At 51.3% G+C, this 13264-nt stretch overlaps 1 protein-coding gene across 1 annotated transcript in view; it reads left to right on the top strand.

Annotated features, from left to right (window-relative positions):
- The window catches only part of Ltbp2 (latent transforming growth factor beta binding protein 2), a 94558-nt gene extending 85621 nt beyond the window's left edge, over positions 1–8937 (top strand). The window contains exons 23-36 of the mRNA XM_021178731.2: positions 62–184; positions 282–407; positions 883–1005; positions 1585–1716; positions 2089–2214; positions 2755–2898; positions 3881–4072; positions 4703–4786; positions 5667–5795; positions 6040–6177; positions 6256–6423; positions 6667–6948; positions 7247–7396; positions 7752–8937. Of these exons, the coding sequence (XP_021034390.2) occupies positions 62–184; positions 282–407; positions 883–1005; positions 1585–1716; positions 2089–2214; positions 2755–2898; positions 3881–4072; positions 4703–4786; positions 5667–5795; positions 6040–6177; positions 6256–6423; positions 6667–6948; positions 7247–7396; positions 7752–7897 (2063 nt within the window). The 3' untranslated portion in view covers positions 7898–8937. The remainder of the gene's footprint in view (positions 1–61; positions 185–281; positions 408–882; positions 1006–1584; positions 1717–2088; positions 2215–2754; positions 2899–3880; positions 4073–4702; positions 4787–5666; positions 5796–6039; positions 6178–6255; positions 6424–6666; positions 6949–7246; positions 7397–7751) is intronic.
- Positions 8938–13264: the final 4327 nt, after the last annotated feature.

Raw genomic sequence — 13264 nt, 5'->3', positions numbered from 1 at the left:
ACGTCACAGGTCCAGTCCCCTCAGGCAGGTGATAGGTCCCTCCCTGTGTGTGGCCTTACAGACGTGGATGAGTGTGAAGGTCCCCAGAACAGCTGCCTGGGAGGCGAGTGCAAGAACACAGAAGGTTCCTACCAATGCCTCTGTCACCGGGGCTTCCAGCTGGTCAATGGCACCATGTGTGAGGGTGAGTACCCAAGTCTCCCATCAGGAGCTGGGGACAGTGTGTCTTGCAGAGGTGAAGGCATCCCTGGAGACACGCCCTTCCCATCTTGTCCCTGCAGACATGAATGAGTGTGTTGGGGAAGAGCATTGTGCCCCTCACGGCGAGTGCCTCAACAGCCTGGGCTCCTTCTTCTGCCTCTGTGCACCCGGCTTTGCTAGTGCTGAGGGGGGCACCAGATGCCAGGGTAAGAAGCCAGCGTGGTTATGTCTAAGGTCCACCAGCAGTTCTGGTGTCTAGATCAGAGTCCCTTCTGAACACTACTGAAGTGAAGAGCATGCCCACAGCCCGCCCGGGACTGGGGAGGACTGGGGAGATGTGAAAGATCCAGGAAGTGCTTAGAGTCAGTCAGAGGACCCTCTGTGATGCCTGTGGCAGATGTGCATGCTCTCCAGGGTCTCAGTGTTCCCTTTCTCCTGCTGACGGAGCCCCCACACTAGAGCCCGCCCTCCCCCAGTGTGGCCTCAGGTTCCTGGCGCTGGACTGGTCCCCTTGATCCTCCTACTCTGAGCTTCTCCCTCGCTCTTCTGTGGGCTCCTTGAGGTCGGAATGAAGCAGCTTGGGCCCCTAGCAAGCTCTAAAGAGACCCGTTAGCTGCATCTGTTCACGGGCATCTCTATCCTACTGTTAGCTGCATCTGCTCATGGGCATCTCTATCCTAGATGTTGATGAATGTGCAGCCACAGACCCATGTCCGGGAGGACACTGTGTCAACACAGAGGGCTCCTTCAGCTGTCTGTGTGAGACTGGATTCCAGCCCTCCCCAGAGAGCGGAGAATGTGTGGGTAAGGACTCTAGGGACAGGGTGGGGCTCGGCTTTACTTCTGCCCGCCTCTGTCCCCATGTCCTCCTTAGCTCCCTGGAACAATGAACACAGCTTCTCAGGAAGTAAAGCATTTTCTACAGGATCCAAAGTATACTGTATTTATTGAGATTCTGATGACGGAGGGGGGGGGGGTTGCCCGAGACTGGCATGATAAAGACAATAATCTTTATACCAGCAGAGCCCAGCAGATACCAAAGTCTTCTGGTAGGACAGATGGTTACAGACCATCTTGAAATTGGAAAGGGAGATAGATATTGAAGAAAGCTCCCTGATCCTCACTGGGGTGAAAATGGTCCAGAGGAGGCTGAGCACACTCGCTCTCAGAGCTTCCCAAATGGTGTGTAGTTGTCTTCCTAGATGCCCAACCCTGCTGGGTCAGGGGAAACTATCCTGAGTGCATCTGCTTGGGGTGAGGTGAGCACAGTGACTTGAAAGAGACCTCAGAAGCAGAGGGATATGAGCTTGTAATGTCAGCCGGGTAGGGTCAGAGCAGTGACCTGAGACACACATCTGCCCCCTCTCATGGCTCTGGGGACAGATATTGATGAGTGTGAGGACCGTGAAGACCCAGTGTGCGGAGCCTGGAGGTGTGAGAACAGTCCTGGTTCCTACCGCTGCATCCTGGGCTGCCAGCCTGGCTTCTATGTGGCGCCAAATGGAGACTGCATTGGTGAGTAGGAGGGAGGTCAAGGCAGGAGGGCTGGGGAGGGCTGAAGAGGGCCAAGGAGGGCTCAGGGGAGTGAGGAGAGCGGAGAACAGTTGGTTTTTCCTTCATTGAACTAGAAACAATTTCTCCCAAGAACACTCACTGTTTGGGCACTTCTTTGAAATTTGTGTATTTCCTGTACAGTGACGCTTACACAAAAATTAAAGAGGGAAGTTAGAGTTAAGGGTTTCTTGTGCTGTGTCCAGGGGTTGTTTTTGTTGTTATTGTTGTTTGTTCATTGGTTTGTTTTCAAATCTTGGTGTTAATAGACCAGATAAATAAGTACTCCCCGCAAACATAGGGACTATGCATACCCTGGTCCCCATTGTCCCTCAGACATAGATGAATGTGCCAATGACACTGTGTGTGGGAACCATGGCTTCTGTGACAATACGGATGGCTCCTTCCGCTGCCTGTGTGACCAGGGCTTCGAGACCTCACCATCAGGCTGGGAGTGTGTTGGTGAGTAGCCTGCGGGCTACCCCAGGTCTGGGCTAGGAAAGACGCTGGGACCCTTCTCATTTCCACCAATGGTTGTCTTTCTTGAAAGGAGGTACTAGGCCCTCTCCAGACACATTCTTGTTTCTGGGGCTCCATGATAGGACCCCCAAGGGTGATCGTGGAAATCACAAGGGAGGGAGATTTCCCCTCCAGCTAGCACTGCTGCTGGGCGGGTAGGATGGAAGGCCAGTCCTGCTGCCGAGGGAGCAAGCAAAGAAGAAAGAGACCTCCTGTCCCACTCACTTCCTTAGAGAGCTTGTGGACATGAGACACCCAGAGGAGGGAACGCTCCTCTTTGTTTGCTTTCATAACCATTTTCAGCAACCCCTCTTCTCTGTTCCATACCACGCCCTCTACCCACCAGGCCACCTTCCCGATAATCCGCATCTACTTTTGCTTCCTCCAAGCGTGGTCCTCTTGGGGGAGGAGAACCTGCCTGCGTGGGCTGGAGCCAGGGGCAGGGTGCACTCGCTTCCTCCTCTCTGTCCTCGTGCCTGGCAGATGTGAACGAGTGTGAGCTCATGGTGGCAGTGTGTGGGGATGCGCTCTGTGAGAACGTGGAAGGCTCCTTCCTGTGCCTTTGTGCCAGTGACCTTGAGGAGTACGACGCAGAAGAAGGACACTGCCGTCCTCGGGTGGCTGGAGGTGAGACCTGGGAGGCACCTTCCCTTCCTGCCACTTTCCATAAGGACTCTGGCTTATAAAAGCCATCCCAGCTCCAGCCACTTAGTAGAGTTCAGTGGGCCAGTGTTGGGGGTGTGGGTTACGATTGGATGATAGAGAGGACAGGAGTCTAAGGGCCACATTTGCCAGCACATGCCAGACAACATTCCCACTGAATGGCTAGGATGACCAAGGGAAACTCAGGGTGCTCTGTCACCTAGAATAGCCCTCCAGGGGACCTCTGATTGAGTTTGTTACAGAGACCCTGAGACCACGCAATCCTTGAATGGGTCTTTTAGATTAAGGAGGCCTTGAAGTTGAACTAAGCTGGACCCTACCCTTCTCATTGCTACTCTACCCCAGGCTAGACCATAACTCAGCTGGATTCAGTGACTTGGAAAAAAAGTAAGGGGAACTTTATAAGGAAAAATGGAGGGGAGAATGGTTTGGGGTCCCTGAGAGGCAGAAGGGACCAGAAGGATGTTCATATGGTATGCCAGAGATGGGGATTGCCCGTGGGGGTTGTTGGCAAGTAGTACATTAGAAACATCAGGGCCTTGGGCATCAGAGGCACTGGAGTCAGAGTCCCATTTCACCCCTTAATAACTCCTTAAATGGCTGGGCAGTGGTGGCGCACGCCTTTAATCCCAGCACTTAGGAGGCAGAGGCAGGTGAATTTCTGAGTTCAAGGCCAGCCTGGTCTACAAAGTGAGTTCCAGGACAGCCAGGGCTATACAGAGAAACCCTGTCTTGAAAACAAACAAACAAACTCCTTAAATGTAACTTCTGAGATGCAATTTCTTTGTGGACAACATGAGCCACCCTAAGGATGCTAAGGGTACCACATGAGATACTGTACACCATAAGGTCTCTAGAGACACTAAGTTTAAAAGATCAACTTAAGGGCAGGGATGCCTCAAAGGATCATGAACAGACTGTCATAGGGGGCTTCTGTCACACACAGCTCAGAGAATCCCAGAGGTCCGGACAGAGGACCAGGCTCCAAGCCTTATCCGCATGGAATGCTACTCTGAACACAATGGTGGTCCTCCCTGCTCTCAAATCCTGGGCCAGAACTCCACACAGGCCGAGTGCTGCTGCACTCAGGGTGCCAGATGGGGAAAGGCCTGTGTGCCGTGCCCATCTGAGGACTCAGGTAAGGCTTCGAGGGCTACAAAGACTCTTAGGGTCAGTTTGCAGTGTGGTAGGGGGACAGAGAAGGAGCCAGGGGTAATGGCACATGCCTACAATTCCAGCTTCCAGCCCTCAGGAGGCTGAAGCAGAAAGATCATGAGTTTGAGGCAAGCCTGAGCTACATAGCACAGATCCAGGCCAGCCTCTATTACAAAATTAGACCCTTAAAAATGAGTGTGAGAGCCGGGCGTGGTGGCGCACGCCTTTAATCCCAGCACTTGGGAGGCAGAGGCAGGCGGATTTCTGAGTTCGAGGCCAGCCTGGTCTACAAAGNCAGCCTGGTCTACAAAGTGAGCTCCAGGACAGCCAGAGCTATAAAGAGAAACCCTGTCTCGAAAAACCAAAAAAAAAAAAAAAAAAAAAAAAATGAGGGTGAGGCAGGGCAGTGGCGGCACACGCCTTTAATCGCAGCACTTGGAAGGCAGAGGCAGGTGGATCTCTTGTGAGTTCAAGGCCAACCTGGTCTATAGAGTAAGTTCCAGGATAGCCAGGGCTACATAGAAACTCTGTCTCAAAAAAGTCAAAAATCAAAACAAAAAATTGGAGGTAGGGAGACATGACATGTTCTGTGCTTGAATGCCTTCGTACACAGTTGAATTCAGTCAGCTCTGCCCCAGTGGTCAAGGTTACATCCCAGTGGAAGGAGCCTGGACATTTGGACAAACCATGTATACAGGTGAGCATCCTCAACGCTCTCCTCCTCAAACTCCACTTGCCAGAGTGAACCCTGGCCTAGTCCTCTAGGTGGCCCTCGGAAGCCCTACACCCAGCTCCGGCTTCTGGATGGCTTCTGTCCTTTGGGCTCTGGGGCTTTTCCAGCCCAGATATTTTTAGCTGGAAAGTTTTAGCCAAGGTCCTCCTGAAATGTTTGCATGACCCTGAACTCAGTTTCCCTGTGCCCTCAAGTCTAGAGGGTGCACCATGGTGTTTAACCTCACCACCACCATACCAGGACTCAAGGATAGACTGGGGTAGGTACTGCACTGCCACCCAGGTCAGGACAGTAGCTGTCTCTCTGGCTCCACCCACCAAAGCAGAAACCTTGGGGAGCTCATTGTCTTCTTGGAGAGTTTCAGGTACTGGATCCCTTGGTGCCTTATTGAGAAAGCTAGTCCTGAGAAGGAAATAATGGGAACAAAAAGTGTGTGCGTGAGTGTATGTGTGAGGGTGTGTGTGCGTGCACACTTGTGTATGTGTGATATGTGTATATGTGTGCATGTGTGTAAGTGATGTGTGTGTGTGTGTGTGTGTTGCTGGAACTGAAGCCAGTGGCTTCCTGCACTCTCCCACTGGACACCAAGCGGCTTGTCTTGAGTGCTTGCTTTGTGTCAAGTGCTATTTAAAGTGCTTTATGGGTATTAGCATATCTTAATCCTCATTACAATTGCAAGAGGTTAAGCAGTATTTTAGAGGAGAAACTGAGGCAAGAAGAACCTAAGCAACTTACCCATCTCACTCAGAGGGCTGGATGTAGAGCCTCTGACTATAAGTACCCCTTCCTGCCATTTCTTCCCCTCCCCCCCCACCCCCACTCGCCTCACTCTGTCCTCCCGCAGATGCCGATGAGTGTGTACTGTATGGGCCTGCTCTCTGCCAGAATGGCCGATGCCTCAACACAGTGCCTGGCTACATTTGCCTGTGCAACCCTGGCTACCACTATGATGCCTCCAGCAGGAAGTGCCAGGGTGAGGACTCACGTGGGCCCTGCTAATCCTTAGTTCCACCCTTGCTAAGAGTCCCCCTTCCTGGGAAAGATGCCCACTGCGGCAGGTGGGTCTGAGGCAAGGGCAGTTCTAGGCTGTCAGAGACGGTTCCTAGAGAGAGCCCTTCCTGGGTGGGCATCTTCTTGGGCCTCCTTAGACAAACCCTTCTGTGAGCATTGTCAAAAGGCCACTTCTGGACCTTCTCCACTTTTTCCTCACACCACAGATCACAATGAATGCCAGGACTTGGCCTGTGAGAACGGTGAGTGTGTGAACACAGAAGGCTCCTTCCATTGCTTCTGCAATCCCCCCCTCACCCTAGACCTCAGTGGGCAGCGCTGTGTGAACAGCACCGGCAGCACGGGTGAGTAGATGGGGGTGTGGGCATCAGGGGTGCAGACCTGGCCTGGGACTCACAGTCTTCTGGGGTATGTGCCACCAGAGGACTTCCCTGACCATGACATCCACATGGACATCTGCTGGAAAAAAGTCACCAATGATGTGTGCAGCCAGCCCTTGCGTGGGCACCATACCACCTATACAGAATGCTGCTGCCAAGATGGGGAGGCCTGGAGCCAGCAGTGCGCTCTGTGTCCGCCCAGGAGCTCTGGTAAGAGGGTACCCGCAGATCTGGGCATAGCTCTGGAATGGGGGTACTATCACCCTGAAAAGAGAGCAATCAGGAAGCCCAGGCCTTGCCCTTAATCCAGGTCATTCAGGACAAAGAAAGGCGCAGGCCTGGTCAGGAACCCCCATGTGTTCTCCTCTTGGGCCAAGAGCCAGCAGGACCAGCTTACCGAGCTTCAGCTAGCAAGAGCTAAAACCCAGCACCTTTCTCCCTCCTCCCCAACAGAGGTCTATGCTCAGCTGTGCAACGTGGCTCGGATTGAGGCAGAGCGCGGAGCAGGGATCCACTTCCGGCCAGGCTATGAGTATGGCCCTGGCCTGGACGATCTGCCTGAAAACCTCTACGGCCCAGATGGGGCCCCCTTCTATAACTACCTGGGCCCCGAGGACACTGCCCGTGAGCCTCCCTTCTCCAACCCAGCCAGCCAGCTGGGGGACAACACACCTGTCCTTGAGACTCCTCTGCAGCCCTCTGAACTTCAGCCTCAGTATCTAGCCAGCCACTCAGGTACGTGCAGCAAAACTGGAGAAGAGCCACGCCCTGCCGTCCCCTCACCCCCTCCGCCTGCCTGCCAGGGGAGGACAGGGAAGGGGAAACACACTGGGCACAGGCAGCCAAGCGTCACCCCAAACCTTAAGGAGAGTGTGACCTTTGTTGCAGTGTCGTTCTGTAGGGCTGTTGCGATCCACTGTCAACCCCACCCTCGGCAGGCAACAGCGACCACCATTGTACTGGAGGGTGTAGGGTGAGAGACACGGGGACCTACACCCTCAGACCTCAGCCTTCTTCTTTCTGACTCTATTAGAACCCCTGGCCTCCTTCGAAGGCCTTCAGGCTGAGGAATGTGGCATCCTGAATGGCTGTGAGAATGGCCGCTGCGTGCGTGTGCGGGAGGGCTACACTTGTGACTGCTTTGAGGGCTTCCAGCTGGATGCGGCCCACATGGCCTGTGTGGGTGAGTTTGGAGCAGTGAGAGCCACGCCTACCACAGGACTCCGGGCTAGGGCAGCCGGGAAACACGCTGCTGCCCCCTAGTGGGCGTGTGTCAAGCTAGTGAAAGTGGAAGCCCCAAAGACAGGTTTAATGGTCCATCCTCCACAGAAGAGAAGCAAAGACATGAAGGCATAGTCTTGGGCATGCTAAAATGACTGCTTCTTGGGTTTTGTCCCTTAGTTGACTTGTTTGGGGCGGCCTGATGAGGCAGGGGGTCTGAAGAGGGGGCCTTTGGGTATCATATCCAGGGAAGGGGGAAGGGGCTGGTGGCTAGAGGGACCCAGAGACCCCTGCAGCTTTCTTCTTTGCTTCCATAGATGTGAACGAGTGTGAAGACTTGAATGGGCCTGCAGCACTCTGTGCACACGGTCACTGTGAGAACACAGAGGGTTCCTATCGCTGCCACTGTTCGCCAGGTTACGTGGCAGAGCCAGGCCCCCCACACTGTGCGGCCAAAGAGTAGAAGTGAGGGCTTGCTGTGGGCAGCTATCTGGAAAATGGCTTCAGCCACAGGCTGTGGACTTAAGATTGCTTCCCTAGCTGGGAAGACATCGCGCTGGGAAGACGACGTGATGACATCAGGCCCGGGCTCTGGACCCAGTTCTGCCAGCCTTGCCAACTTTTTATTTCTTCCAGCTTAACTCTGGGTGTGAGCTTCCATCACTGCCTCTATGCCATTGCTTGGCTCAGACACCACAAATATCTTAATGCTTCAGCCACTGGCCATGAGACACCGCCCACCAGTCTGTCCCCGGGACCACACGATAGGGCACTCATCAGGCTGTGCTCTTAGGCTGTGCAAACATTGCAGGTACCCCTTTCCAGTTGTGAGGCACACATCATCCTACTTGTTCTGTAATGGGGACAGTGGCTACATCCGCCCGGGGATGGCCTCTTCACCATCTGTGGAGCAAGAGAGGGTTTGGGGATTGGCTCCTGTGTCCCCTCTGAGAACCACCACCACCACTCGGCCAAGCTGGCATGAGCTCTTTCTGCCACATCTCCACCTCTTAGACAGTTCTGCGGCCCCTCATCTCAGAGGATGAAGACTAATACTAACTCGCTGAGTGTAAGAAATACAAAGGACGAGGAACAGTGAGCCTGAGAAAGTGCGGCAAGAGAGGGATGTGGAAAACATGGCGAGCTGATACGAAAGGAGGAGCCAAGAGTGAAAGAACTCTAAAAACACTGAGTTGCTTTGGGCGAATAAGTACTTGAAGCCCCTTAGAGGCTCTGTGTGCCTGCAGTGAGGCTTGTCACAAGCTCTGGCGCCCATCTGCAAAGGCCTTTCTTAGGCACATCTATCCCTATGGGGAAACCCAAATAGATGGGCTAACAATATAAAGTCTCCTTTTCAGCTGGTCTTGGCAGAGGAGGCCAGGTTCTCAGAGTTGTTTATCTCCTCCACTCAGAAGCACTTGCCCTTGTTCCCTCTAAGAAATGCACTTCCATACAAGCTAGCTGGGGGTTCAGGAGCATGGGGGAATAAAATGTTCATCTGGACCCTTCTGTGCTTAGTTTTTATTTCCTATTATACCATTTTTATCACACTGGTTAAATCTAAAGGTCAGATTAGAGATGAACCTGCATGTGTTCCACATCCAGTTCCACGAGCCCGCATGACTGGGCTCCAGGGCAGTGTGGCGCTGGTACAGTGCAGCAGGTTCTATGCTATCCTAAGGCAGAGCAGACTGGCTGCCTTCCCCTGACTGGCTGTATCTGACAGAGGACATGGTGATGACTGCTACTTCTTAAATCTAATCTGCCCTGCCTGCTGCTCTGATTGTCAGCCGTCAAATAACTTATTGGGTGCCTACTGTCTGAGCACTGTAATGATTGCTGTGCCTAAATTTTATTTAATCATCCAACAAGCTCATTTGCTACTTTATTCCTATTTGCAGGCAAGAAAACTGAGACATGGGGAGCTTAAATAATTTTCTGTAAGCCACTGTATCTCAGCAGACAATAACACATAGTTCCTAAACCAATGAAAATATTCTTTTGCTAATAACAGAAACTTCACTTAGAGTGCAGGAAAATTGGGGATTTAGCTCACTTGATAGAGTGCTTACCTAGCATGCACAAGATCCTGGGGTGCTCTCCCTAACACGGTGAAGGAGGGGTAAGGAGAATGGGGACACTTTTAAAAGACTAGCCAAGATCAAAGTTTGCTCAGACTGCTAGGTGGCTAGCCTTGGGTGAACTGGACTCTCGTGACAACTGATGGACGTGTATGTTGGCTCAGTGTCTAACGAGCACAATGACAATGTCTCTCACAGTTATAACAGGCGAAAAACTAACTCTCTGACCCAGTAATTCCACCCCTAGGTCTTTAACCTTCAGATATGTTCTCATTAACTATGAAATCACGGGTGTGAGAGGGTATTTATTGAAGAGCTCTTTGTAATCAGAAGATTAGAAACCACTACTAAGGAATGTTGAGACAAGATGGCAGTGTAAACACCTGTCAAGGATACCCTGGGAACACTGGGGGAGGGGAGGAGGCTGTAGAACAGCTTGGGAGATGTGCTACTGTGTGTCTGAGGAGAGTGGGCCACTACTAACCTCAGACTCCACCTTACACCCATCCTCAAAGACCATCTGCCATCGCCAAGCATGCCCTGCTGGCACTGTGCTCTTGCCCTCAGAGCCCCCCACCCCTTGTCTGCCTGGTCACCCTTTGGACAGGCTGCTTGCACGTACACACACTGCCTTTTATTAAAAACAGAAGTAATATGCAGCGTGTGCTGTTCTGCACAGTGACCCCTCCCCCATCTCTGTGACAGAGTCTTACTAAGCAGGCCAGGGTGGCCTAGAACAAGTGACCCTCTGCCTCCATTGTGCTGGAACTCCATGTGTGGGCCACCACAACCAGGTATATATTTTTTTCACTCCATATTTGCTCATAAAGAATTATCTTGCCGGGTGTGGTGGCGCACACCTTTAATCCCAGCACTTGGGAGGCAGAGGCAGGCTAGGCTGATTTCTAAGTTTGAGGCCAGCCTGGTCTACAGAGTGAGTTTCAGGACAGCCAGGGCTACTCAGAGAAACCCTGTCTCAAAAAACCTCCCCCCAAAAAAAGATTTATCTCATGTTGCCTCGTGTTGTTGATAAAACCAACATTCAGAAGGCGGAGGCAAAGGGCTTGCGAGAGTTAGAATAGCCTGACCTACAAAACAAGATCCTGCTTCAAAACAAGATAGTCAACAATGCCTCATCCTGTTTTACACTGTCTGCTGGTGGTGGGGATGACTAAGTCATAGCTCCCTCAGCCAGTGCCTCACTGGCCGACAATTCCACTGCCTTCCATTGCTTACCTTCGTCCATAAAGCTGCAAAGAACACTCGTGTGCATGTGTTACTTCATGTTCAGAGTAAACTCTTGAAAACAATATGGTTTGCAGGAGAGTGACGGGGTGGATGAATAAAATCCTGAGGAGCCACGAGGACCAAGCCAGTGAGCAGCATCCCTCCATGGCCTCTGCATCCACTCCTGCCTCCAGGATCCTGCCCTGCTCGAGTTCCCCTCCTGACTTCCTTCAGTGATGAGCTGTATGTGGAAGTGTGAGCCAAATAAGCCCTTTGCTCCACAACCTGACTTCTGGTCATGGTGTTTTGTTGTAGCCATGGAAACCTAAGTCATACTGTCTAGCCTGGATGACTCCCTGTGCTCAGACCCCTCCCCAACAGAAACAGACAGACAGAGAGAGAGACAGAAAGAGGGTTGGGGATATTTCTCAGACACAGACTTTCATAGAAGCCAATTCTGCAACAACTAAGGCCTTAACAAACCTTCTTTAAAATCATTGGAGAGCTGGCTATGGAATACGCCTGGAATTCTTGGGACCTAGGAAGCTGTGGTAGGAGGTTGGAGAGTTCGAGGCCAGTATGAGCAGACACAGTGTAACAAGCCACTCCTGGGCTAATCACCAAACTCCAACCTGGAAAAGATTAAACGAGAGAAATGGGGGTGGAGTGGGAACCGAGTGATGGTTCAGCAGGTAGGGAACTTCACAGCTCCTCCAGAGAACTGGAGTTGGTCCCCAGCACCCCAGTTGGGCAGCTCTCCAGATCTAACATCTTCTCCGGGCCTACACGGGTATCCTCACATACATAGCGTATGATGACACAGACACACATATCACACACAAATAATAAAATAAAAATCTAAAAAAAAAAAGTCACAGTGAGTAGGCCTGGTGGTACACAGCTGTAATCCCACCGACCCTAAAAGGACTGTAACTCAAGCCGTGCTGAAGCCACAGGAGGAGTCCGAGGCCCGCCTAGGTGACCTATCAGGACCCTGGCTCAAGAAACGAAAGGAAAAAAGAAAGGTGCAGGGGTAGAGGGTGAACAAGAGATCTTTCCATTGCCACAGAAAGGGCATAGCTTCCTTAAGCGAATTAGCAGTGAGGAAATTGGCAGAAATGTCAGTCTGCTGGCTTTCCTGGCTTGTCAGAAAGAGGGCATTTGGTCAGAAAGGGCTTGTAGAAAACCCACAATGGTTCCAGGACAGCCAGGGCTGTTACACAGAGAAGGCTTGTTTGGAAAACAAACAAACACACACACACACACAAAAGAGAACCCCTAGAAGGTTGTTTGTCTGAGCCAATACTCCAGTGGCCCCTAGCTACCATCGATCCCTCAAGCCACAGGTACAAGTCACTCTTACACTACGGTTGTCTCATCAAGTGTTCCCCACCTCTGGGATTAAGTTCCCTGAAGGACATTCTTCGATAAAAACCATTCTCACATAACATGAAGCACTGTTCTTGTTTTTCTCTATCCTGCCTTTCAAAACACAGAATTGAATTCTCCCATTACCAGGAGGCAACTGCATTCTAAGGGACCTTATCTCTGCCTGCTTGGCCACTGTAATTTAGTGAAAGATATACTTAGCAACAAAAGCTATTCTGCTCACACTTGGGAATTTTAAAACCACTACATCAATAACCCACAAGAAATACTCTGGAAGCGTAGGCTCCAGGGGCTGGAGAGATGGCTAACCGGTTAAGAGCATCGGTTGCTCTTCCAGAGGATTGGGGTTTGATTCCCAACACCCACAGGATGGCTCACAACTGTCAAGTTCAATCTCAGGGCATCTGGCGTTCATAGGCACTGCACACATACAGAACAGAAACACACATCTGCCTCCTTCCATGGGCAGGTGAGCAATCTGTCCCCTTCTGACCTCTCTGTGCACATGATAGGCTTGTTTCTAAGTCCTAGATTTCCCCCCACATTGAAAATGTAAGGTTCTGTCATAGTTTTGGATTTTGATCTCTACTTTCATTTTCTTTGGTAAATTATCTTGCTAGATGACTAACTCCTATATAGTACATAAATACAAGCTTTTGCTTAACAAGCAATTTTTTTGTTTGTTTAAGATGGGGTCTTACTATAGCACACTGGCTGGCCTGGAATTTGCCCTGTAGATCAAGCTGGCCTTCAGTCATTAAGATCCACCTGCCTCTGCATCTTGGGTGCTGGGATTAAAAATATATACCACCATGTTGGACTAAAGATTTTTAAATTCTGTGTGGTTGTGAGTGGGGTGTATGCCCATTGAGTGCAATGTGACCTTGGAGGCCAGAAGAGGAGGTCTGGTTCTCTGGAGCCTTCTGACACGGGTACTAGGAATGGAGTTAAGGTCCTCACAGAAAACCGTCTATACTTTTCACCCCTGAGCCAGCTCTCCAGCTCTTTGCTACTTCTAAGATGCCAAGCAAAAGATCAATTTAACTAGTAACGCTTCCTGAGTCCACCTGTCTGTGGTTTCCCCATTGAAACTAAGTTATCTGTTAGTAACTGTGATATTGATTCTCTTTCTA

Source organism: Mus caroli, chromosome 12, assembly GCF_900094665.2.
Source record: "Mus caroli chromosome 12, CAROLI_EIJ_v1.1, whole genome shotgun sequence".
NCBI lineage: Eukaryota > Metazoa > Chordata > Mammalia > Rodentia > Muridae > Mus > Mus caroli.
The sequence above is the reverse complement of the archived record's forward strand: the minus strand, read 5'-3'. Positions and strand labels throughout refer to the sequence as shown.